Source organism: Nothobranchius furzeri, chromosome 15, assembly GCF_043380555.1.
Source record: "Nothobranchius furzeri strain GRZ-AD chromosome 15, NfurGRZ-RIMD1, whole genome shotgun sequence".
Classification (NCBI taxonomy): domain Eukaryota; kingdom Metazoa; phylum Chordata; class Actinopteri; order Cyprinodontiformes; family Nothobranchiidae; genus Nothobranchius; species Nothobranchius furzeri.
Window position 1 is genome coordinate 57,576,721 of NC_091755.1, and position 25,883 is coordinate 57,602,603.

The window sequence follows — 25,883 nt, forward strand, 5'->3', positions numbered from 1 at the left end:
ATTTCTGTGCGTCACAGGAACAACGTCACGCCAGGAAGCAAAACGTAGTCCTGATAGTGACCAGCAGGTGGCGCCAAATCACTTTGGTTAAACACAGTCACGAAAGAACCTGCTACGTATTGAAAAGTAAAGTCGATATGTTCGTGTGAGGTAACGAACATTTGTTATTTTATTTTTACCGTAAGAAGACAAGAGATTGTAAGAGTTAAAACAAATAGAAGAGACCTCATTGGTGGAGCTTCAGGGACGTCAGGGAAACTTCCGCCTGCCAGTTCAGCAGCGTCAACATGGCGGCGATGGATGTCATTGTGGACAGTCTTGTGTCTTTGCGGAGAACACATGCAGTCCAGCGGAACTCTCCCTGGATCTTTTTACTCATTTGTTTGGTTGGATCGCTTCTCAAAGAGCTGGAGCTCGTCCCGCAGACTTACTTCAGCAGCAGCAAAAACGTCGTCAACGTGTGAGTAGAGCCAAAGTTTAAAAACTGAACAGAATAACTGTCACCTGCTGATGTAAAGTGATGTCTGCAGCCTCCTTAAGGTGTGAACTCTTTCAGGTATTTCTTATCTGAATAAGTAAACGCCATGTTTATAATAAGTTTCTAGGACCGACAGTCAGTCCTGCTAGTGACACTGGATGTTCTAGTGGTGGGACATCTTAGTGACTGTGAATTTCAAGTCATTTTGTTTATAAATAAAAATTGACATATGCAGCAATAACAAAACAGATACTTCTTCAGCTTATGTGGTTGTAATATTTTCTCAGAGTTGAGATACAGGGCTGTGTCATCTGAATATGAATTCAGGAGAAAGTCAGTAATTGTCTAAAGGAAAATGCCATGGTGTGTTTCAAAATATAAGCTTTCAGATGGACTTCCTTTAGAACCAGTCCAGTTCTAAAGATGATAGAGGAGCATTAAATGGGTTGTGTTTTGTCTCTGGCAGGTTGTTTGTCAAAGTGTCGTGGGGGTGGACGCTGCTGCTGCTCACACCCTTCCTCCTCTTGTCCAACTCCTTCTTCAGCAGGAATGTGTCTTTCCTCAGTCGGCGGCTCTTGTCCTTGGCAGTAGCAACAGTTGTGTGGTACGTCTGCACAGAGACCTTCTTCTACATCGAGGATGTGACCGGCGCTTGTTTTGAAAGCAGCTCCTCACACGTTACCAACAAGGAGTTTACGTCCAAAGCCGCCTGCAGACGGGCCGGTCTCCTCTGGCATGGCTATGACATCTCAGGACACTCCTTCATTCTAACGTACTCTGCCCTCCTCATTTTTGAGGAAACGTCCCCCATGCCTTTTCTTAAGACAGTCAGTTTGTCGTCACAGTCTAGGACTGTCCTCAACCTTCTGTATGTGGCCTTGAATCTGTTGATGGTGATGTGGGTGTGGATGTTTGCCTGCACCTCTGTTTACTTCCATGACCCATCTCATAAGCTGCTGGGAACTGTATGCGCCCTGATGTGGTGGTATCTAACGTATCGGGTGTGGTATCTAAAGCCTCTGTCACCTGGACTTCCCCCTCAGCGTCAGCCAAAAGAACAAAAACAGCACGCCTAATCCACACCTCCCTCTACAGAAGGCTGCTATTTTACAGCCATTTTCAAAACAACACACTGTACATGACATTGCTGGGTCCAAGCTTGAAGCTATTTTAAAGTATTTCCTCCTAGGAAGCTTTTTGTCCAAGATGCCTGACAGGAAGTCCTTCCGCAATGTATAACAGCTGCTGATCCCAAAATGACTCGTGGTAATCTGAGCTAAAAGCAACTGTCCTGAGATTAAAGCCCCTCATTCTGTGTCAAGGTTGGCACTTTTTTTTGTATAGATCACCATGGCAACTAATGATACCCCCCCCCCCCCCCAAAGACACATTAAAAAAACAAGGATTGCATTTGGATCATGTTGACTGACTGAAACTCTTAGATGAAATTCAATGGAAACTTTATAGTTTAACTGATAAAGTTTCATCTTCAACTTTGTGTGGGACCAAATTTAGTGTAAAAGATCAGTTCTGGATTTTGCTCTTTGGTTTCACATTAATATGTGTGCTTAATTTTCATGCAGTCTTCAATGACCGTTTCTGTTTATTTCCTGACGACTGGTTCATGTTCCTGTGAGACGGAGCAACGTTTTAAACAAGTTGTACAACACAACGCCCGCAGAACGTGGCTCCTGTGTTCGCTAAAACAATGAGTGTTACCACAAATCCAGTCCATGACTGAGAAGATCTATGAAAGTTGAACAGAAAACATTAGTGAAATCAGATGGGACAAAATCCAGAACCACATCTATGAGCCTAAACAACACAAAAACGAATAAAGACATAAAGCTGAAACAATCAGGGAATATTTGTAACATCTGGATGCTGAAACAAGTCAAGTTTTATGAAATTAAAGAGTTTTCAAGTAATTAGGAACAAAATTTATCGTCTGGCAGATACACTGACACAAATTTCAAAATAAAAGCACATAATCTGACTGATCATCCCCCCCCTCAAAAAATATAAAATCCAGCTGGTGGACAGGAATGGTCGCTGGTTGGCCAAAACGATAGCAGACTCAAACTGAAGTGATGGCTGTCTTGATCCTCTTTAAGTGGTAGACGGGTTTAACTGAGCACGAAGAAAACCTGGATTTGTTAAACCTGCCTTTCTGTCTGCGTGCCGCTGCTGTTCACGACTAACTGCAGTTTAACGTCCGATCATGTGACTCCACACGGCACCCTCTTTCAACTAGATGCCTTTATGTTTGAGTTTAACTACAGATGGTCTTGAGGATTTATTCAAGAAAACAAAAACACTCATAAAGGCATATTTTAAATTTAAAACATTTGTTATTCCCAACATTTAGTGGCCAAACAGTAGAAAACATTTTCTTTTCCACCCAAGCCAGGGTGAAAAATAGCTGAAAAAAAAATAGCTAAAGCTAAAAACCGAAATGCACTTCACTAAATTAACCGACTGTATTTTTTTCTTCTCAAATTATATTTTAACACTAATTTTATTTATAGAAATGCCAACAATGAATGTTTTCTGTGCTACGCTGTCTTGTTTAGAGGTGTTTATATTAGAGATGCAACAAAAATCATCCGGCGATCCAAACTAGCCAATTATCTGGAACTCAGAAATGCCATTGCTCGTCGTTTTCTCCAGGTCTGTGAACGTGCCATCACTAAACACAACTTCTCTCTATGTGGAACTTTCAGAATGATTAAGTTTTTCACACATTTCCTTTAGAAGAGGTTGATGATGAATGTTCAGGTAATCCGGTAACAGCCCTGCAGACCAAAATCGGTGCAGCTCTGGTTTAAACCTTTTTGCCTCCATGTGAAAATGACGTAATCTTTGTGTGAGTTTTTGTGCCTGATCCTGTTGTGCCACTCACCTCCACGTCAGACAGCAGGAGGGAAATGTTTGTCACCTGTTAGAGTTTCATTCTCATGGGAACAAGTTCTTTATTCTGAGTTTGTAGACTTGTCTACTGGTCAGATTCACACTAAAACAATGAAAATAATTTTGTAACCGAGTCTCTACATGTTTTATTTGTGCTAAAAGTTTAGTTTTAACTGAATAAAAAGCTGCTTCAGAGGATTTCAATGTCATTGTTTATTTGTCATTGATGGCAACTGAATAAATTAAGGCTTACGAACAAACATCATAAAAAGCACCATAAATTAATGCATATAGAAATATTAAAAATAAAAAGTTAAAAAATATCTGAGTGTGTATAATGATCACAAATCACCACTAGGATTTCTTCACTTAAACTCTGTAATTCAAGCAGTTCAGACTGAACATCTGGGTCTGTGACAGACGTGATGAAAACGGACCTGGCGGTTCCTAGAGCCTCTTTTCAGCGTCATCTGCTGTGAAATGTGAGCATTAAAAAGTCTTTAAATAATAAAAGTCATCAAGCTGTTTGGCTCCTTAGGATTTCTGTCACTTGCAGACTAAAAGGCTTCATATCTGTAGTTCTTTGTGATTCTCGATGATCTTTCTGCATTCCAACCCAGCATCTCTCTTTACATGTTGCTCTTCCCATCCTCCATGATAAACCTGAAGCTGAACTCTGATTGGGTAATCAGAACAGAGCTGAGCCAAAGTCCACAGCCATCCCTCTACTCTCTTTATTCAGCCTTCTAAAGCCCAGAATGCTCACCGATCCTTTAAAGTGGTGCGGATGATTATTTCTCTCTAATTAAAGAGTTTTCCTTCGGACTTGAGTTGTTTTTCCACTCCTGTTTGATCCCATTCTTGCACCTGATCACTCCATGTCTGTATGATGTGAAGCAACAGATTTTAATGAGCCTTTCAGAAAATAACTAACAGATGTTCATCTGCAACTCAATAATGTTTGGAGCTAGTTCAATTCAAGATGGCTGCCACAGCTAATCAGCCTCAGCCAGCGCAGGAATCAGTCGTTTTGACCGATGTTGAGCCAAACTTTGGTGACGTTGTTACACAACACAAACTCCGAGGAAAAAACAGACGCACCTCTGGAGAAAGCAGCCAAATTCCAAAGAAACGTTTAAAGACCATCAAAACGTCTGGAGAACTACTGGCGAGGAACTGTTTAAACAGGAAGCAGACGTCATTTCTGAGCTCCTGAAGATGTTTTACTCGTAACATTCTTCAGAACTTTCTGAGGTAAAACATCAAGAGCATGATCATGAAACAGGACAGGAAGTCCATTTTCTTTTAATTCAAACAGATACCAAATCCTGGCAGAGCCGTGTCCAGGACTTTTAAAATGGGGTGGCCCATGTCGGGCACTTGTTTATGCATGGGTGGCACCAATGGTTTTGCTTATTTCTTTATTTACACAAATTGTTTATTTATTTTTTTGCTTTCTAGTGAATTTTGGAGTTTCACATTGCACAATCACCATTTTTTTCTCTTCATCTTCTAGTTTTGTGGTGGTTAGCAAGTCACTTCTTGTTGCATTATTGCCACCAATTGGAGTTGAGTGGGACTCTAAATATTATTTATGTGAATATGAAAAAATAATATTAATATTACAGAAATGTTCTGTAGGCCTGGGCTAGAAGACAATGTTAAAGGTGCATGCTACCACACACTATTTTGGAGCTTACAACTCAAGCCTTTTGTTGACAATGTAAAGTCAATTTAAATTGGAACTTAGTAGGGTGGCACCTGGGGTGGCCAATCAGACTCTAAGGGTGGCGTGTGCTACCCCAGGCCACTCCCTGGACACGCCCCTGAATCCTGGATAAATCTACACCAACATGTTGGCTTGATATTACAGGAATGAAGCAGGATACTGATTATCTCCTACAATCACCCCAAAGACAGAGAAAAAACAAGGTTTGACTCATTAAAAGCTAAATATAAAGAAGAGAAGGGTGGCTGAAGACTTTTGCGCAATAGGATGAGGAAAGGAGGCTACTGTGGATGAATCATCATCTTTGGTTGAATATTTTCTGCAATGAATGAAAGTGGTGCTAATCTCCACCAATGGAGACAAATTTCTGTGGCAGCAAAAGACATGAAGCATCTGGAAAGGTAGGGATGGAACATTTATGCCTCTAGATGACAGAACTGTGTGTTTAACCATCTAATGACAAGGAGATGAGGAGAACCAGCTTCATGTAGGAGACTGTGGAGATGTAAGGATGAGTTGAACAGTGTAGAACATCAGACTGCATCTTTCTGGAGGGAATGATGGCAGACAGCTGTGATGGGTGAGGAGCTGAGGATGACACACTAAACAGTGGAGATGCTCCAGGGGTTGTTTCATTTAATCAGAGAAACAACGAACACAATTCTGACGTAATAAAACACCTTCTGTGCAACAAACACAACCAGTCAACACAAGCATGAAAGGATCCCATTACCTCCCAAATGTGATATCAAAACACAGTGAAATCTGGATAAAACAGATGTGTGTGTGTGTGTGTGTGTGTGTGTGTGTGTGTGTGTGTGTGTGTGAGTGTACATAAGGATGACTGATATTCTGATAAAAATAGACTCTCTTGGTTGCTGCTCTCATGGCTAGGCTCTCTTAGTAGAGGGAGAAACAGGATCAGGAAAAGAGTGTGATTGTAAAAATAATGTTCTGGAAACCCCGATCAACCATCTCTCTGTCACACACACACACACACACACACACACACACACACACACACACACACACACACACACACACACACACACACACACACACACACACACACACACACACACACACACACACACACACACACACACACACACACACACACTTTAATTCTAGATCAGAGCAGGCAACAATATATTTTAGAGTTCACATACTGGTGGATGTTAGAAAACAGTTTTAACATTTGCAAATAACAGAAAGGTAAACAACGTGTCCCCCTTGTACCATAAATATATATTTGGAGTCTGAGGAAGGTTTGTTTTATCTTTTATTATCTTCATTTGCTGCATGATAAATTATGCTTTTTGCCTATTTTCTATTATGTTTATTTCCAATTTAAATGTATTTTTCTAGTTTAAACAGAAAATAAATCCAAATAAATAAATTTACCTTGAAAGCCGTTTCATTAGTTTACTTGCATTTATGGAAGGGGCCGGAAAGTTTCCAACTTTCAGATTGTTTCCGACAGCAGCCTCTCGTCCTCTTGTCTCCACTACAATCTCTGATTAGTCACGGAACTGAAACTTCAGTTCAAGCGAGGTATTGTAACTTGCTCCAATTAAACATCACTATATTTGTTTAGTATTTATGTTCCTGTGGAAGTTTTACGAACAATTAAAATCTACCCTGCTGTAAATAGAGATTTGAACAACCTCAGTTTGGAGAAAAACAAATTAGCATTCACTGGACAGATTAGTCAGAGTGGGACCGGTTCTAAAAGGGATTAACAGAATATCAAAAACCTTCATAACCTTCAGATCGTCATTAATTTTGCATTACATGATTACTCCAATGGAATTATTATTATATTTTCACTGGAATTATTATACACTAAGATGGAATTGCTACATATAGCGCTGATGCTAATTTTTGCTCCAACAGTTTGTGGACTTGATGTAATTTACAGCAGTGTGATGGTTTTCATAAAAGTGTTTGTGATACAACATCTTTGAGATTAGGCATGTTTAATAATCTACTTTCATCTTTGCTGTGACTAGCTGTTAGCTCATCAATCTAGTCAGATCTAGAGAGTTCGAATGGAGGCAACTGGACTTCAAAACCAATAAAGTCCAGTTCCCTCCATACCCCCCCCCCCCCCCCCCCGAATTACTATGAGAGCTGCCTAAAACAGGTCAAAAGCACAGGAGCTCTGCAGCTCACTTTAAACAGACTCCATAAAAACAAATAAGACTACCTGTGAGCTCCAGAATTCTGCCTGCTCAGTTTAGACATGTTGAACAGAATCCAACTAGCTTTCACCATTTTTCTAAGCTGTTAACCATCTTGTCAGGTTTCTATCTTCCAATTAGACCTCAGCAAGAAAACATTTAAAAAATGAAAACATTATTTTATATTTTGCCTCCATCTTTTTGATGTGTCTTCTGGCAGTTTCTGCTAGCGTAGCACGTTTCAGGACTGATTGTTGAGTGGTTTCACCTCACAGGGATGGAGCAGTGGAAGCAGGTATGATCATAACTGCAACAGCGGCATGCAAAGGTCATTCAAACGTGGTTGGTGTTCATGTGTTCATCTGGGTTTCTGGGATCTCAGTGTAAGTGGACCTAATGCATGCCTCTCAAAATAAAATAATTAGATGAGCTCTTGCATGCACAATGGCTGCAAGTTTCCAAAACATAAACTCAATGAAGACTTTGACTTCCAGAAAATGTGCTGTCGGTAATTTCTTACTATGGAATGTTTTCATATTTCATTGTGTACCCAGGTAAGTAATAGTGTACTCTATATAGATTCATTATAGTTTCCTGCAGTCATAAAATATTACAGAAAAGTTGAAGCATCACACAACTACACAGACATTTAACACAACAACAGGGCATTCACTACATGTATTTCTTTTTTAAATACCAGTAGGCAAAGTAGCCCATCCCACCCAGTGAGCCCATGAGAAAAGAGGCTCCGAAGAAGGATGGCGGCTTCTTTTTTACCATTCGGAAGGCGTTGGGCAGCACTGCTGACAGCAGGGTCGTGTGGATGTCTCCCAAGACCTTTCGAAAAGCGTAGCGTTTTTGCACACGCACAAAAAAGGACTGCAGATTGGGCCGGCTGCCGTCCTCCCAGTATTTCTTAGAAAGTCCCAAGAACTTGAGCCTGTGTAACAAGGCTCCAAGGCAGATATCAGCTAGTGTAAATTCAGGTCCACAAAGCCACAACTCACACTTCTGACCTGTAAGACACAATAAATAAATAAATAAATAAATAAATAAATAAATAAAATTCCTGGAATGTGTTTTTATGGACAAACCTTGATATTCCAGTTTCCGTTTCTCGAGTTCAGCCTCTACCTGATCCAGAACCATGGCTAACTCCCCCAGAATTTTCTTCAGGTAGTTCACATTATCATGGTCCAAGATTTTTGTCTGAAAACCATGAAGAAAATGTTGAAAGGTGAAGGGCTTAGATTAATGACGCCCCAAATATGTTTTTTTTTAAATATTATGTGAAAGATAAAATATCGCAGGTTGGGATTTTAAATGGCAACTAAACATGTCATTAATTGTTTCTTGCTATTTATACTTTCCTCATATAGTGAAACATTTGAATTAGATTAATTCTAATACAGAAAAGTGATTTTAGCTCTTATTATGTTAGACAAAAATCTTTCATAATCCATGCCTATCCTCTAACACTGAAGATAATACTGATAGTTTTCTCATAGTCACTATTGTTAGTTGGTTTGGTCTGGAAATAGATTTTGTGGTCGTTCAAAATTTGTAAAAATTATGGATTTCCTGTAAAACCACCACTGAGACGCAAGCAGAGCCTTTTGGTAAAATCAGCCTCCTTTAAGTACTTTTTGTTAGGCTACATAAGGATTAAACCAGCAACCCTCCAATTTAAAGAAAACTCTTCATGGCACATCTGGTGGCATGAAGGAAAAAGTCCAGAATTTCAGAAATTAAAAACAGGATCAGGACAATTATTAATCTGTTGTAGCGTTGCGGGAGGCCTTGTAGGTCAGAGGTCACCAAAACATTACACTGTCCACAACCAGCTTCATCTACCCAGAATGCTGTGTGCTTTCCAATCCAAACGTGCTGTTTCTGACCTCGCCATCCGGGAATCCGTCGTAACAAAGCTGCCCTGTCTACGCACAAGGTCCTCCAGACTTTCTAACTTTAATAAAATAATCTTGAAGTGTCTCCTACCGTGATTTCCTCACTTTAAAGGTACTGTTTTATCTACAATGAATGTTTTATCTAAAGGGATTTTAATAAGACTTGATTGCTTTACAGTAATGAATGAATCAACAACTTTAATAATAATTTAACATCAGTTATGTCACATATTAATATCCGTATATTGACAAATGACTTTTATATCATATTTACTTCACATATTGAGTGAAATAAGCCTTTTCTGTTTCTTGGAAAAAGGTGTGACATCTGAGGACTCTTGTCTTCACTACAACCTCTGATTAGTCACGGAACTGAAACTTCAGTTCAAGCAAGGTGTCCCAGCCTTCATGCTAAATTCATCTCCCGTTGGGGGATCAGACCAGGTCTTTCAACAGAATATTTTTAGTGGCGATGAACCATCCTTTTTCAAGATCAACCTGCCAAACAACATCAGAGCCGCCAGCAGTCACCCAGGGGGTATCTTATGACCGATGGTAAAAATTCCAAGGAAAGCTGCGACCCTCGGATGTCTCAGAAGTCAATTCCATCCGGCAGCCTGGCCGAACCGACATCGCTGCTCCACCAGATCGCTGAGAAGCCTCGCCATACGGGTACCGTAGCTTTACAAACACTGGTGTTGGATGGTTAAGACTAATTTGATAACTAATTAAAAATTCAGCCAGATTATTTTTTTAAACCCAGACATCACATTCTCTCTAAGACACTTAATTAGACTTTTAATAACATCTTAGATCATGTTTCATCAGAGTCTGATTATGATAAATGACCCGCACTTGTATAGCGCCTCTCAGAGTAAGGACTCCAAAGCACTTTACACTACAGTGCATCATTCATCCATTCACACACACATTCACACACTGATGTTACCTTAAATCATTTATAATCATTCATCCTGTATGATCATTCGTCGTAGAAATATAGTAATAATTTGACTTTTATAAACTATATTTTTGCCTCTGTGTCAAATTAATGATGAGTGTCGGTTCCCCGGCATACCCAAATTACCTAATTTCATCACCAATCGAAAATTAAAGGTTCAATAACATTGATAATCCATATTTTTATGGAATATTACATTTTATTGAATAACTTTATATTCTATTGACAATTTATTAACTCATTCACTGCCATTAACGACTAAAGTCGTCATTTTAGATCCAACCGTTCACTGCCAATGACAACTAAAGTCGTCATTTGCATCTTTTTACTGTTTGAGCATCAGAACGAGCCCCCGCGCTGAGAGAACAAACATCTCAGCCCTGAAGCCGATCTTCATCCGCATATGTCACATGTCATGTGATCAGGAAGCAGACCATCCATGTGTTAGGAGATCGCTTTGGGCCGTTCCTGTAAAAAAAGTGAGGCGCGAACCAGAAAAGCGTCTGCCGACCACAATTCGACAACAGATTATGAAAGAACGGATAACGATCGAAACACACGAATTCTTCCTGATGTAAGAGGTGAGTCTCCTCTTTGTTTTGGTTGTTTTGGCGTCGACATCATCCTAGCGCGCAACGTTCTGTGACTCTTAAAAAAAAAGTAAAAACGGTGAGCGAAGGCCGTTAGCGATCAGGAAACGGCTGGCGGTGAATTAGTTAAAAGTAGCCACTTACAAAACGTTACACTGTTCTCTGATCAAACTGCTTAAAGATACTCACCATTAACTTTTTCTGCTTGGACAGGTAAGGTTCTGTCAGCTGAGGCTCTTCGTGGTCCAACTTCATCAGCTCAGTCGCTGCGTTAACCAAGTGTCCTGTGGTTTCACACACACACACACACACACACACACACACACACACACACACACACACACACACACACACACACACACACACACACACACACACACACACACACACACACACACACACACACACACACACACACACACACACACACACACACACACAGTTAGTCTGACTCCAAGAACCAGTGGCAGTTTTACCATTAGGCATAGGTCAACGGCTGCCTGGGGCCCCCTTATGTTGGGGGGCCCCCTAACCCTGACTGCTGGCACCCCTCTGTTAATGCCACAATGGACTATTCCTTTAAGATGCCGATGCACAAACAGGAAGTGATTTGTAATTATTCCACTCCAATCCAGTTGGTGGCAGTAGTGCACCAAATTGTTGTTTGCCCAGTGCCATAAGACCACAAATAAGAAGAAGAAGAGAGGCGGGAGCGTTCGTAACAGTGTTGCCAGATGTACGATAATTATCGTATTTGTACCATAATTTTGGGCTCTGTACGATGTACGATCAATAGTTTCAAAAATCCTCAAATGTACGATAATTTCACATTGCATCTAGTAACACCGTCTTTTGCTGTGGCTTTCCCATGTCAATTACATAATGTTAAACTGTTCTGAAGTCAGATTTCACCTCAGTGCTTACAGGTTTATGCTATTGTGTCTATTACAAAACCTGACTCTGGGTCTCTGTACAATAAATAGCCCAATCACATCAATAGGGCCTACTCTCGTGAGAAACTGTAAGGTTATATAATGTGGCAGTGGCCCGCCAGTTTTTGCTGTTTGCCTGCGAGCGCGCCGAGTTAAGTCTAAGCTAGGAGGACAGAGCGACGAGACAATGGCTTCTAATCTTAAAAGAAAAACCAGAGAAGGGACAGATGAAGGTAAAGCAAAGCAACACCGGACACAAGTTTAGCGTCCTGCGTGGGAGTTATCAAATTTATAATGTACAATAATTTGTACTGAAAAACGATAATTTAGGCCTCTCTGTACGATATTGTAGGATTTTGGATCTGGCAACACTGGTTCGTAACAAACTCGAAGCGGTAGTCAAAACATTAAGCATGCATGAAATGGAGTTATCCTAGTGGCTCCAATAAGAGAAAGAAGCAGCTAACTTTAAAAAATCTTTTATCTTCACTTCCAAAAGTGGCATCGTTTTTCAATGAAAACATCAAAAGGAAGCAGAAAAGGAAAGACAATGGAAAATGTTTAAAGGGAGGAAAACATGAGAACCTCCCATTTGGAACCCAAGCCTTATAATTCTAGCCTATGGAAATTAAATGTCAAGTATATATGCTGATGGATGGTACGCGGACCAGAGCGCCCAGCAACAATTGGCAAAAATCTTTTGGCATGTGTTCGTGTGGTTTGGTCACAATATGTCACCTTTAATTTTGATTAACAGCCTGTTAGAAAGAAGAGAGTTAAACGTGTCACTCAGGCTACAGAATAAAAACTCAGAAAGTAGAAACAAAAGGAGTTAACACCAGCTGAAATATTGGTACTTTAAATAAAAGATAACAGACTGGGACTCGTGATCATCTCTCGCTCATAAAGACAACAACAGTGGATGTTCATGCCTGCACCGTGCAGCGAGCTGATGCCACTTACGACGTATTTCTGCTGTGGCGTACTTTGGGATCATAGAGTCAGTAGTGAGCTCCGGATGAAGGATGCAGCCATGTGTGTAAGCGTCCATGGGCAGGCCATCCAGCAGCTGGCGGTACTGCTGCACACGCTCATAGAGAGGGGAGTCTGCGTCAGGAATCAGCTGGGCCACGGTGTCTAAGACAGGGAGGCACAAAGAGGAGGTGAAGGAATCTCACAGACCCAACCGAGCTACAGAAAAAGAATGGGACTGCCTATACCGGTGCACACTGGTTCACAAAGCCCAGAAATAACTGCATGTTTGGAAAGTCATGTTTTGTCTGCAACACAGAAAGGCATTCAACACAACTATGTTCCTGCAGAACTAGCTGTCTCTGATATGGCTCATTAAAAAAACACTGAAATCCTTCAGCACCTGACGCCTGATTTGATGTTTACCTGATATAGTTCAAACTGAAGAGAAACACTGAGCATTGTGGGTAATTGATGATAGGCTATTTAACTCCACTGCTTCAGTACCTGTCCCCTGAGAGAAGTTGTCTTACTCTCAGTCTTAGCTCACTGTCCCTATGGCTGTAGTCGTGCTCGGTGCCCTGGGCTTTGGTGGGCCAACGGAGCAGGTTTTTATCAGCCTACAGAGTCACAGCCAGCCACCACCTGGAGATGAAGCTGCACCTGGCTGAGCTCCAGATCCCTGAGTAATCAGCCCCACCGTACGTAGCGACCGACCGGGGAACGCTCTGCGGTGATTCTGCAGAAGTAGCAGAAGTAACTAGAGCGATAAATGACGAACTGATAAAAGTTAACAACTGGTTTGACATCAACAGACTTTCACTGAATCTTAATAAAACAAATTTTATATTGTTTAATGACAGAGACAACAAAGATGTAACAATAAAAATAAATGGAATGGACATTCAAAGGGTGAAAGAAATGAAATTTTGAGGAGTCATGTTTGATGAAGCTATCACCTGGAAGTCACACATAGGTTATATCAGAGGTAAAATTGCCAAAGTCATTGCAGTACTACATAAAGTTAAGTTTTTACTGAATAGTTCTGGATTGCTGATATCTCACTAATTGTTCCATACTTGACTTACTGTGTAGAAATATGGGGATCCACATGTAAAACTCATACACAACCACTGTTTATTCTACCGAAAAGAGCATTGAGAATCATTAATAACAATCACTATGGAGATCCATCCAATCTGTTATTCGTCAAATATAAACTACTGAAATTTTATGATCAAGTGAATATGAAAATATTGCAAACAATGTATAAAGCTAAAACCAATACGTTACCCACCAACATTCAGAAAATGTTTGAAAAAAAGTCAGTAATTATTTCTTAAAAGGAACTGAAGTATTTAAAAAAACGAAATTTAGAACCAGAATGAAGGAAATGACTATCTCTGTAAACGGCGTGAGAATATGGAACAACCTTAGCAAAGACATAAAAGAACCAGAGTCACTAAATATATTTAAAAAAAATGTCTCAAATCAAGTGTATTACAAAACTACAATAACCTAAATTCAGTTGGTGTCTGATTAGGTCTGTAAGTTACAAGAATATAAAAGGAATTTGTTTTTTTGTTTATTGAGAATTGTATGGAAGCATTATTAAAAAGTTTGGTTTGTAAATAGGGGCAGATTATATAGGATATTTCTTCCTTCTGCCCCTTTTCATTCAAATTGTTTGGTGTTCATGTTTATATATGTTTTGTTGTTGTTTGTATATATATATATATATATATATATATATGTATGTATGTATGTGTGTGTATGTATGTTTGTATGTATATTAAACACTTTGAATGAAACAAATAAAGAGAAAGAGAAAAGACGTTCGAATTGCACTGTGACGTAAATAACAGAAAAGCAACTGTAATAAATGTGATGATGCACCTTCAGGAGATCAGAGGGGTTCACTCACTTACTCGTTATTTAATCAATTACTCCTCAGAAGGGTCAAAGGAAGCTGGTGCCCTGGACAGATCTCCAGTCCTTCACAGGGACAAACAACCAGTCACGCCCTCTCTCACACCAAGGGACAATAGATTATCTGATTAACCTGACAGGCATGTTTTGAAGAAGCTGAAGTACCCAGAGAAAAGCCACACATGTGTGGGGGGAACATGCAAACTCTGCATAGAAAAGCCACCGCCAGGATTCTGATCTGCAACCTTCTCACTGCGAGGCAACGGTGCTACCTGCTGCATCACCGTGCAGCTGTGTCAAAGAGTTTCATCATTTTAAACTGATGTGAGTTATCAAAAAGTTGTTGGATCAGAGAAGATGGCGTACAGTTGAGCGGCTCTGCATCGATAATGGAGAACGTGTCTCTTCTCACCCTCCAGACAGACTCACAGCACCAGTTCTCATTTAGATGGGTCAGCATCCAGACGAGTGCCTGGGTAAAGGCACGTCCGGACAGAGAAGAAATAAAATAAATGTGGACAGATATCTCTATGGACATACATATAGCACTCAATAAGAAATCACTGTTCACCATCAAATAGCTAAAATAAACACCTCTGAACACAGAAGTCCATTTCTGCTTTGTCACCTTTCATTGCTGACAGTCCTGTAGATCAGAACCACAGGAACCGCGATGCTAAACAGCAGGTTAGAACAGCATGTCTGTTCTGCATACATTTCCATCTTCTGTTTAAGCCTCCACTTGAGCAGCTGCTGAAGCTGCACTTTTATCTCCCACATAAATTCATTTGTACTGTTTTAGTTCAGTAATGACATTATTTCTAGTCATTAGCAGATTTCTCCCTGGGAAATATTCCTGTTCTGTCTTATCTAATCAGGGATTGGATTGGTGACATGATGATGATGTTACGTATCAGTGTATCAGCACACACTCACACGGGACAGTCAGATGGCAGCAGAAGGAGTGTGTGTCCTACACAAACCTGTCCTGATAAGTTCTGCAGCTCATGGATCTGGTAGGTGCCTGTAGGTTATCTGAGCCACAGGCTGGGTCAGTGCTGGTGCCAACCTAATCCAGTGACTGAGTCATTGTCTCTGCTTTCCAAATGAAAACAAACCATAACCGATTTTTACTTAGAATATCAGACTCAGACTGTTGAGTTGTAACAAATCGTGTATAACATTTGAAGTGATTTATATTGGACCACATGCAACTCTAAACTTTCATTAGACTTTGTCAAAAAATGATAAAAAAAAAAGAAATCTCCCAAAAAACAGTTATTAAAATGATTTTTCACAATCCATTTAGCAAGCGTGCACTTTTTTCACAGTGATTACTTCTTACCCATATGAACACTAGAGTCACGTGTTAGTGGTGGTGTGTCAAACGAAGGTAGAAAGAGGGGAAAACATGTAGGCAGCATGCAACCCTCCCACCCAAAACGGTAAAAGTAATTCTGGTTCTCATGACACAAACTTTCATAAGTTTTAATCAACACTAAAAGCACGAGGAAGAGTCTTTTCAAAACCTGACTGCAGAGAAAGTCTGACACATAAAGTCTGCAAACCAAAAACAGGAACTAGAGCCTCACTCCTAATAGACTTACAGCTTGGATTTGAATGTTTTGCTGTTAAACATGTCAAATGTGTGTTTACCAAAATGTTTTATTCAAAGATAGCATTAGGAATATCCAGCACCCATTTAATGAGACGACAGAAATACAGGTCAGACAGCAGGGGTGGTGCCCGGCGGCAGCTTGGGGTTGCTAAAGCAATGACCAGATTCAGTCACATACTGTCTTAGCAACCCCAACTTTTGAAGACCTCCCCCCCCCCCCCCCCCCCCCGACTGTGCCAATGGATCCTCCCCCCTGGTCTTCTGTCTGTACTGATAAAGAACAGCAACCCCTTAAACCCACTAAACAACTGTACAGCAACTGCAGGGTGATGTTTAAGAAGAAGAAGAAGAAGAAGAAGAAGAAGAAAATAACTTTTCTATAGCACCTCTCAAGATAAAAATCATGAGGTGCTTCACAAAAACAAAAAAATATTAAATATAAAAAATATTTAAAAAAATTATTAAAAATATATTTAAAATGAGCAAAAAATAGACAATTGTGATTAAAAAAATTAAAGAAAGAGAGAGAGTGAATAGCAAAGAGGGAAATCAGTGGATCCTGAGGAAGGTGGAATAGGTAGGGAGAGCAGAACAAGGAGAGGGTGATGAAGTTCACACCAAAACCAGCTTGAACAAGTGAGTCTTCAGCTGATTTTTAAAGGAGACCACTGAGTCCACTGATCTCAGGCTCAGGGGGAGACAGTTCCAGAGTCTGGGGGCCACAGCAGCAAATGATCTGTCACCTTTGGTCTTTAGCCTAGTGCTGCACAACCAGTAGGCTTTGATCACTGGACCTCAGGGGCCTGCTGGGGGTGTAGGGACTGAGAAGATCAACAACTGGAATTCAGGCCAGCAGGTGAAAAGAAAACCAGGACTTAACTACATTAGATTTCTGAAATCAAGTCCTATTTATTAAAACTGTTTAGACATCTACAATGATGATAACACATATGTACATTAAATGCACATCTGATCTAGCCGATAAATGTTAAAACTTTTACTTAAAAGTGTGGCTGACTGAAAACATTTTTTTGTTTAATTCTGATTATAATGCAGACTGAACATGAAAATAGTTTCCTACACCTATCTCTTGCATCAGCTTCTGATAAGACAATAGATGGTGAAACTCTAGGATTAGAAAAGCCTGACAGATCTATGTCACACTGTCACTGAACCTTCACGGACTCACCCATCTCAAATCGTTACGGGGAAGGCTGTTGTTGGTTTAATGTCCGGGAATCAGCAGAGAATGTCTCGGCCAGTTTAAGCTAATCTTTTGCAATAGCAACTTCACCACACAGCAGCTCCTCCAGGCTTGTGTTATTTGTGGAGATAAAACATCAGCGTTTCAAGTCAGTGGTAGAGTCATGTTGCTGTCATCCAATCAGAGATGTCCAAATATCAGGAAAAAAGACTCCTAAACCTGCCGTCTCAGCTGTGGCGTGGGTAACTTTTAGGTCAGAGGAATGGTGCACAGGTAGACAGGTTTGGAACTCAAACTGGTTCCAGGATTTTTCCCACTTGGTCCCAACCAAACCACCACCTGCTGCTTGTAGAACTGAATAAATGTGTCACAAATCATTTCAAACATTGAAGATTCACTGAGAAAGCAACAAAAAACGTGTTCTGTTGCAGAAGCTCAAAACACATGGATCTACCTCAAACTTTACAATAAAAAGTAAACTTCCCACATTCTCGAGATCACAGAGCCATACCTCCCACAAAGTTCTTCTCCATGTAGTCTATGATCTGGTTGTAGTCACTGATGATGGCGTCTCCATGGAGAAAGACGGGGACCTCCTCTCCCAGGTTCAGCCTCATGAACCACGGCTCTTTGTGCTCCTGCAGCGGCAAACTCACATCCCTCTCCTCACAGACCAGACCCTTCTCATGGATCACTAGTCGCACCTGAAATCACAGGAACAGGCTGAACTCCAGACGCCACACACCTGTTTTTATACTCAGTATAAACCGGTTGCTGCTTGTTGCTCGGAAGGCAGAAAAATTAACTTTAAGATAGTTCATAAACCTGAGTGTGACATCGTCGACTTTCAGACGAACATTCTGTAGAAACAAATCTAAAATGTATATAAACACCAGCTCAGACATTTGTTGGTTAAACTTTCAATGACACGAAGTTTGCCTGAGCTCCAAAAGAGGCGGGGCTTTCTCACCTGTTCAGCTAAAGTCTCATTGTCCTCAATGTGAACATTTCTTACAGGTCTTTCTGACTCCTCTCAACAATTTACTGCAACCAAAACTCCTCCTGAATGAGATGTTTTGATGGTTGTTTAGTTTTAAACTGCTGGGTGAAAATGGACAAAGCTGTAATAGAACTGTGAACAAAAGAGTGCTTCAGCGTCCCTGCATCGACACCACTGAATAATAAAATAAAATAAAGAGGAAAGGGTGAAGGACAGCGTCTATGAGTTCTACTGAACATTTCTTAACACAGTGGAAGTGAATAAAACAACTGTTTTCTATCAGTGCTACAGTTTTTAAGTGGACCAGTGTGTCTGATTGAAATGAAGCATTGTACTGCTAAGGTGTCCCATAAGGATGCTAACAAATAATCACTGTTACACAATAATATTAGTCATTCCCTGGTAATGATGCCAAGAGGTTCAGCTGCTTAGAGGCACAATATAAGCTCCTTCAGCCCAGTGGACAAGAGTTAAAGAAAACCATAGCCTCTAAAAGATGCTTATGGGTTAAATAGACACAGTCAAATATTTGTGATCTGCTCTTTTCTTAAAATAAGGAAGCAAATTTTATAAATCTGGGTTAATAATAAAATAAAATAAATGTTATTGTTAAGAGTCAAGGTATCCTTCTGAGTCAAGAGAGAGGTCCTGCCTCTAGGAGTTTAAGTGGCTCTTGTTCATGAGTGAGGAAGGAGCGGGAGATCGTTAAGGCGTCTGCAGTGATGCAGGTGCTAATCAGTGTGTCATAGTGAAGAAAGAGCTAAGTCAGAAAGGAAAGCTTTCAATTCACTGCCCAAGCTTTCTCCCAATTCTCCTTTGTGCTCACGAGCTGTGGGTAGTGACTGAATGAACAAGATGTCAAATACAAGCGGTCAAAATGAGTTTCCTCTGTCGGGTGGCCGGGCTGAGCCTTAGCGATGGGGTGAGGAGCCCGTACATCTGGGATGGACTCGGAGTAGAGCGGCTGCTCCTCCTCTGTGTAGAGGAGCCACGTGGGGTGGTTTGGACATTTAGTCAGGATGACTCCTGGACGCTTCACAGGGGAGGTGTTTCAAGAACGTTCCTCTGGCAGGAAGACCCTGGGTTGACCCAGGACACGTTGGAAGGATTACATCACCATGTTGGCAAGGGAACACCTTGGGGTTCAACCAGTGGAGCGGGAGGAGGTAAAGGGCCTCTCTGCCGGGGTAACTACCCCCATGACCCCTATAGGGCCAAATGGACAAAAACGGACCAACACAGTATCAACCAGGTACCGCTAATAAATAAGTCTGACCACCTCCTGCAACCTTTGTGCTGCGAGGCAACAGTGCTAACAACTGCAGCCCGTTTTATGAAAACAAGGATAGGTCCCATAGCTTATAAGTCTAATATTACACAAATGTTTGTTGCAAAATGTTCATCGGTTGCTGTTTTATTGTTTTAAAGCACAAACATTCCTTTAAATGCTAACATAAATGTTTCATCTACATCTGGGATTGATTATTAAAGCAGCTGCAGATTACTTTCAGATCAGCTGACCTGCATGTAACTGTTAATCCCACGTGCAGGAAGACCTCCACCGAGTAATCCAGGACTACAGATTATAAGTGGAGCTCCAACACTGAGAGTGTTGGTTCTGATTTTTCAAAGGTTCAGATGAACAGTCAAGACTTTTATCTGTTTACATTCATCAGAAGAAGCAACGCTGAGGCGAAAGGTCCAGACTGCAGGACGGTACTGGTTAGGACAGGCTCTAGGTCAGGAGTCTTTCTGGTTATGCAGCTGAAGAACTATAATTTTTTTGGTGTGAATATTAACTCATGCTATCCCTGTTGGAGGCATAGCTTTAGAAAGGTTGTGAAACCATTGAGGTGTTACAGGAACAAACTTTCCTGTGATGCTTCAGGGAAGATTTTCTTTACGATGATGGAGGGGAATCTTTAGAATGATGGTCCAACAGAATATGAGATTAGGGACGTTGAGTCCTGGTCCTGGAAGGCTACTTACTGCAGGTTTGCTATGTTTCCCTGCATCAACACAACTGGTATGAAGCGCGGGCTTCTGGAGAATTTGAGGACCTGCTGAAGAGGGAGCAGCTAAAAGATGCAGGGCACAGCGATGATACAGAAAGTCAGCAGGGAGTCAAACCCACAACCTCCCATGCAGCCCTGTATTTACCATTCTGGCCCTCACCTACTGGGTGTGGACTGTGAATTGTTTACATAAAAACAGATCCTCAGTATTCCCAGGTTTGTATTTAATAGCATCTGAATGTATCTCAAGTCCATCCAACCAGGATCTAATGTCCTCCTAGCAGCTGAGACAGCTGAAACAGCAAATCAGGGTGACCCTGAGCTCCAGATGAACTGATCGGTGTGAGCGGACTGCTCCTACTGATCTGACTCTGTGCATAAACAAGGATCAGGTGGAGCATCAAAACAGCACCATATGAGATCCAGGGCAGAAGGCCTTTAGTTTACACAGCACTGGGATCACTACGGATGTCACGAGTCGGTGCTTGCAGGCTGTTATATTCTGATCTGGAATCAGCCCTGGAGTGGAAATGAAGATTGGAGGATTTGTGTTATTATTCTTCCTTCTGGATGCCGAAAAAGCGCGCGCCCTGCTGCAGTGTTTTTTCTGAGATGGAGCTCAGCTCTGTTCATACTCACATCCAAACATGCTTCGGTCAGAGCAGAGCTCCATTTTCCTGCTCTGCTCTCTTCCTTTCTTACCTTCTGGGAGGCGAAAGACTGCGTCCAGTGGTACAAAACGAGCCTGTCTTTGTTGAAGGGTTTGGGCTCCGCCACGGGCTCCTCGCAGTCCTCCCCGTGCGTGATCTTCCCGTCTCCATCCATGGCTGAGATGGGCCACCAGCTACAGTTGGTGGGGGTAACATGGTTGGAAGACGCCATGACAGAGCGTTTTGTGCGTGTGCGGAGGAGAGGCGCGAGGAGGGACAGAGAGGAGGGGCAGAGACAGATCCACGCGCGCGGGGGTGGTGGGGGGGTGGGGGGTGGGGGGTGTCAGCAGCAGCTCGAGCGCAGCATCACCTGCTCACGCGGCAGCAGCTTCAGTCAGTACAGTTAACGGCTCCGGTGCGCAAAGCGCCTCTCCTCCCAGATCCCAAACCAACCGGGCCCGGTTACTGGGGCTGCGCTGGTCCTGGAGAATCACAAAAATATCAGGCGCGCGGACAGCGGGGCGCGCTTCAGCGGAAGGTCACGTGGCTTGTAGAAAACACAAAACCATTTCTAAGCGAAATAATAAATAAAACATCTCCTTCAGAGAGGACAAATCAGACTGAATATAGATAAATGTCTGGTGGTATGGTAAACTGAAACATTTAGACACTTTTCACTACTTCTGTTGGCAAATTTACAAACTTAAACATTTAAAAGTTAAAATAAACAGATGTGACTCCAATTGTGAGGGTTTCAAACTAAACCTTTAGCCGGCATGACAATTCAGACAGATGTAAAGCGGAAGTAGCCTATCAAAATAAAAGGAGGAAAAATATTTCCTCAACCCCTTTGATATCTATCTATCTATCTATCTATCTATCTATCTATCTATCTATCTATCTATCTATCTATCTATCTATCTATCTATCTATCTATCTATCTATCTATCTATCTATCTATCTATCTATCTATCTATCCATCCATCCATCCATCCATCCATCCATCCATCCATCCATCCATCCATCCATCCATCCATCCATCTATCTATCTATCTATCTATCTATCTATCTATCTATCTATCTATCTATCTATCTATCTATCTATCTATCTATCTATCTATCTATCTATCTATCTATCTATCTATCTATCTATCCATCCATCCATCCATCCATCCATCCATCCATCCATCCATCCATCCATCCATCCATCCATCCATCCATCTATCTATCTATCTATCTATCTATCTATCTATCTATCTATCTATCTATCTATCTATCTATCTATCTATCTATCTATCTATCTATCTATCTATCATCTATCTATCTATCTATCTATCTATCTATCTATCTATCTATCTATCTATCTATCTATCTATCTATCTATCTATCTATCTATCTATCTATCTATCTATCTATCTATCTATCCATCCATCCATCCATCCATCCATCCATCCATCCATCCATCCATCCATCCATCCATCCATCCATCTATCTATCTATCTATCTATCTATCTATCTATCTATCTATCTATCTATCTATCTATCTATCTATCTATCTATCTATCTATCTATCTATCTATCTATCTATCTATCTATCTATCTATCTATCTATCCATCCATCCATCCATCCATCCATCCATCCATCCATCCATCCATCCATCCATCCATCCATCCATCCATCTATCTATCTATCTATCTATCTATCTATCTATCTATCTATCTATCTATCTATCTATCTATCTATCTATCTATCTATCTATCTATCTATCTATCTATCTATCTATCTATCTATCTATCTATCTATCATCTATCTATCTATCTATCTATCTATCTATCTATCTATCTATCTATCTATCTATCTATCTATCTATCTATCTATCTATCTATCTATCTATCGAGCTATCTATCTATCTATCTATCTATCGAGCTATCTATCGATCTATCTATCTATTGATCTCACAGATAGGAGATGATGCCCTCTCTCTGCTTTTATTTACATCAAGTTTTGTTACAGTAATATTTAGATGAAGTTATTCACATTGATATTCAGATTTCAATTTTTGGATGTAAATTTATATTTGATTTTATTCTTGTGATGTGATCAATCTAACTTGTGATCAAATTTAGCTATTTGTTGTGGAAACTTTGCACAACAGTTACTGTAGTGCAACCTTCACAGCATGTAGTCTGGGTGCAACCCGGTGCAGTTTACAGTAATGTTCATTTCTTCCAATGGTAAGTGTTCTTGGACCTGAATAAATAAGTACAAATATCTGCAAAATGATCACTTTTAACTTGCTTTTATCATGTATGTTAGATGAACTATATGTAAAGGCTGAATAGTCATTGTTCATCCAACTAATACAGTAATCTTCATTTCATTGCTTGTGTCATTGCACACAAAATTGTTGAATATGTTGTCAAACATTTTGTACATCCATTTTGAAAATATTATTATTGTGTTTCCATGAAAATGTCCATAAATAACTTTCCGCGGGTGAACCTTGTCTTACACTTATTAGTGTGTGAACAAATGTAATTGCAACAATGATAAACCTCTTCTTCAGAGTCACTCACAGCTGAATCACAAGAGCCTCCACTGTAATTAGGATGTCTAAACCAGGAAGCAGGATTGGCATGAGGAGCATGCCGTAGCTACAAAATAGCAATACATGGAAGGTCAGCCTCCTGGCAACACTTGTGGGTCATGTGCAAGGGCGGAAATCCCATTTCAATTTTGGGGGGACAATAAACAGTAAAACTTCAGAGAGTAATTTTTGGGGGGACATGAAAAAAATGCTCTCTACATACAACACTGTATGTCCTTATAAGAGACTGACCTGTGACTCTGTGCCTGTGTCTGACAGGCTCTGGCTGCCTGTGCTCAAGTGACTGGACTTTGCCTAATGAAACCATTTAGAAACAATTTCATAGGCATTTCATTTCTTTCTTATAGATGTCTTTATCAAAATGCAAGTTTCTACTTACTTGACGTTCTGGAGCATTAAAAAATGACCTGATGTCTGCCGTTTTTCATTTCTCTGCCATTTCAACTGACCTGGCCTGCTGACAGTTGGACAGCAACACACACACAGATGGGATATTGTCATTAGAACGGAGCTGGAGGATATTGATCAACAATAATATCTTGCCAATTTTGTACATCTCCATAAGCATCCTTTCTTTTTGTTTTCATTTCAATAACAAGACTGTGGCCTAAAACGGAATAAGCAATTCAGAATAAAGATTTAAAAGTAGATCGTTAATAGCTGAAGCAACATGTCCTGAAATGACACGGCTATTAGCTGACCAACAGCGACACGTGTGGACGGATGCAAAGCATTAATTTTAAATACTAAAACATATCTAACTTTTTCACAACAAAGAGAGAGAACATGTCAAATAAAAATTTTATTAAATCACATAACATGAAAGCTACTAAAATCCAAATAGTTCCATATTGATTTTAATATATTTGAAAATTTCCTTCTAAATATGTCTAGAAAAAATAACTTCAAATCAGCTTTCACAAGTCAAGTATGACTGAAATCTCTTTAATAAATCATAGAAATGTTTGTAGGCTATTAGAGAATAACTCTGTAATATTTAATAACTTTATCTAAGTCCTACTAAACGAAAAGATACACCAAATCTAAAAATATATTCTTGAAATATTTGTTTCATTTTAATAATAAAAATTTAAAAAAATTACTTTACAAATACACTAAACATATACATACTCTATAGTTTATCTTTCAGTTTAATCGATCTGTCACTTTTCTCAGTTTTCATAGTGTTATTGGGTCTGTGTGGCCAACGCGATCTTTGGCTCTATGTTTTACACTGAGAGCTTTGAACAATGTGCCTCCAACACACATTTGCTGCAACCAGTTTACGCACCTGCACTTTGACATATTGTAAACAACTGCAGAGCCTGGGGAAGACGGGATAAGAGCGGTTAAACACTGTGGTTTTCCATTCATCGGACCATTTAGTTTTGATTCTACCATATTCATCTGCTAAATAGGATGAAACATGGACATTTTCATCGATCTATAAATGCTCCACAGACCGGGCAGACCGTGAAAGCGTACGTGTCCGGAAAAAGGAACTTTTGGTCACCTTGGTGAATGGAATAATAATAGCGGAATAATCCTGGAATGACCAGAGAACTTGAAGTGACAACTTTTTTTACTGTGGTGGAGGTGGTCTGTCGTAAAGGGATCTCCTCCCCGTCCCCCCTGGGATCTCCGCCTATGGTCATGTGGTAAATTGTGGCCTCTCAATGGCTGAAGGGTGCAACCAAATGTTGGGAGAAGCACTGTCAGTTCGATTATTCGGACATTTACTCGGGAAAACGGGTGAGCGTAGTTAAGCAGAATTAGTTCTGGGAGTTGGTGCACCAGTGATGTTGTAGTCATTGTGTCTGACTACAAGGAATTGTGTGTAAACAACTAAGAAAAAGTGTAAAACCAGAATACCGCCATCTGGTGGCTTCATTAACCCTCTGATGCATGAATTATGAGATCTTCAGCCGTGATTTTTTAAACAATTTTTTTCATGCATCTTTAGGTGTGAATGAAACAAATTTCAACAAATATTTTTTGTAACATTTTGTTAATTTACAAATAATTTATTACATGTCCATCTCAGTGGACAACGTGCATTCTGAACATGAAATATGGTGGCTTGACTTACTTAAGTCCAAATGGAGGGGCTCACATGCAATAAAGTCTTCAAAAGCTGTGCTTAATAGCAAAAATAAAGTAATAACAATTTTGAGTACCTGTCCACTGCAGTGACCA

The 25,883-nt window shown here is 40.4% G+C and overlaps 2 protein-coding genes across 2 annotated transcripts; one reads left to right on the plus strand and one right to left on the minus strand.

The window, feature by feature from the left end:
* Window positions 1-48: 48 nt before the first annotated feature.
* On the plus strand, window positions 49-3,586 carry fitm2 (fat storage inducing transmembrane protein 2). The gene is made up of 2 exons (XM_015968202.3): window positions 49-460; window positions 945-3,586. Exons 1-2 carry the CDS (start codon window positions 288-290, stop codon window positions 1,552-1,554), a joined length of 783 nt encoding a protein of 260 aa, XP_015823688.3. The 5' UTR covers window positions 49-287; the 3' UTR covers window positions 1,555-3,586.
* Window positions 3,587-6,226: 2,640 nt separating this feature from the next.
* Window positions 6,227-21,387, minus strand: gdap1l1 (ganglioside induced differentiation associated protein 1-like 1). Its single transcript, XM_015968200.3, has 6 exons — window positions 21,131-21,387; window positions 17,925-18,117; window positions 12,654-12,827; window positions 10,948-11,042; window positions 8,395-8,509; window positions 6,227-8,316 (listed from the first exon to the last, which is right to left on the minus strand). Exons 1-6 carry the CDS (start codon window positions 21,308-21,310, stop codon window positions 7,973-7,975), a joined length of 1,101 nt encoding a protein of 366 aa, XP_015823686.1. The 5' UTR covers window positions 21,311-21,387; the 3' UTR covers window positions 6,227-7,972.
* Between the last annotated feature and the right edge of the window lie 4,496 nt (window positions 21,388-25,883).

Bases quoted from the DNA above. Each gene is read 5' to 3' on its own strand.
- fitm2 (XM_015968202.3), top strand. From the start codon at position 288: ATGGCGGCGATGGATGTCATTGTGGACAGTCTTGTGTCTTTGCGGAGA. The intron at 461-944 runs GTGAGTAGAGCC...TGTCTCTGGCAG, and splicing joins AGCAAAAACGTCGTCAACGT to GTTGTTTGTCAAAGTGTCGT.
- gdap1l1 (XM_015968200.3), bottom strand. From the start codon at position 21,310: ATGGCGTCTTCCAACCATGTTACCCCCACCAACTGTAGCTGGTGGCCC. The intron at 8,510-10,947 runs GTGAGTATCTTT...CATGGTTTTCAG, and splicing joins CCAAGCAGAAAAAGTTAATG to ACAAAAATCTTGGACCATGA. The intron at 8,317-8,394 runs GTTTGTCCATAA...TGTGTCTTACAG, and splicing joins ACGGAAACTGGAATATCAAG to GTCAGAAGTGTGAGTTGTGG.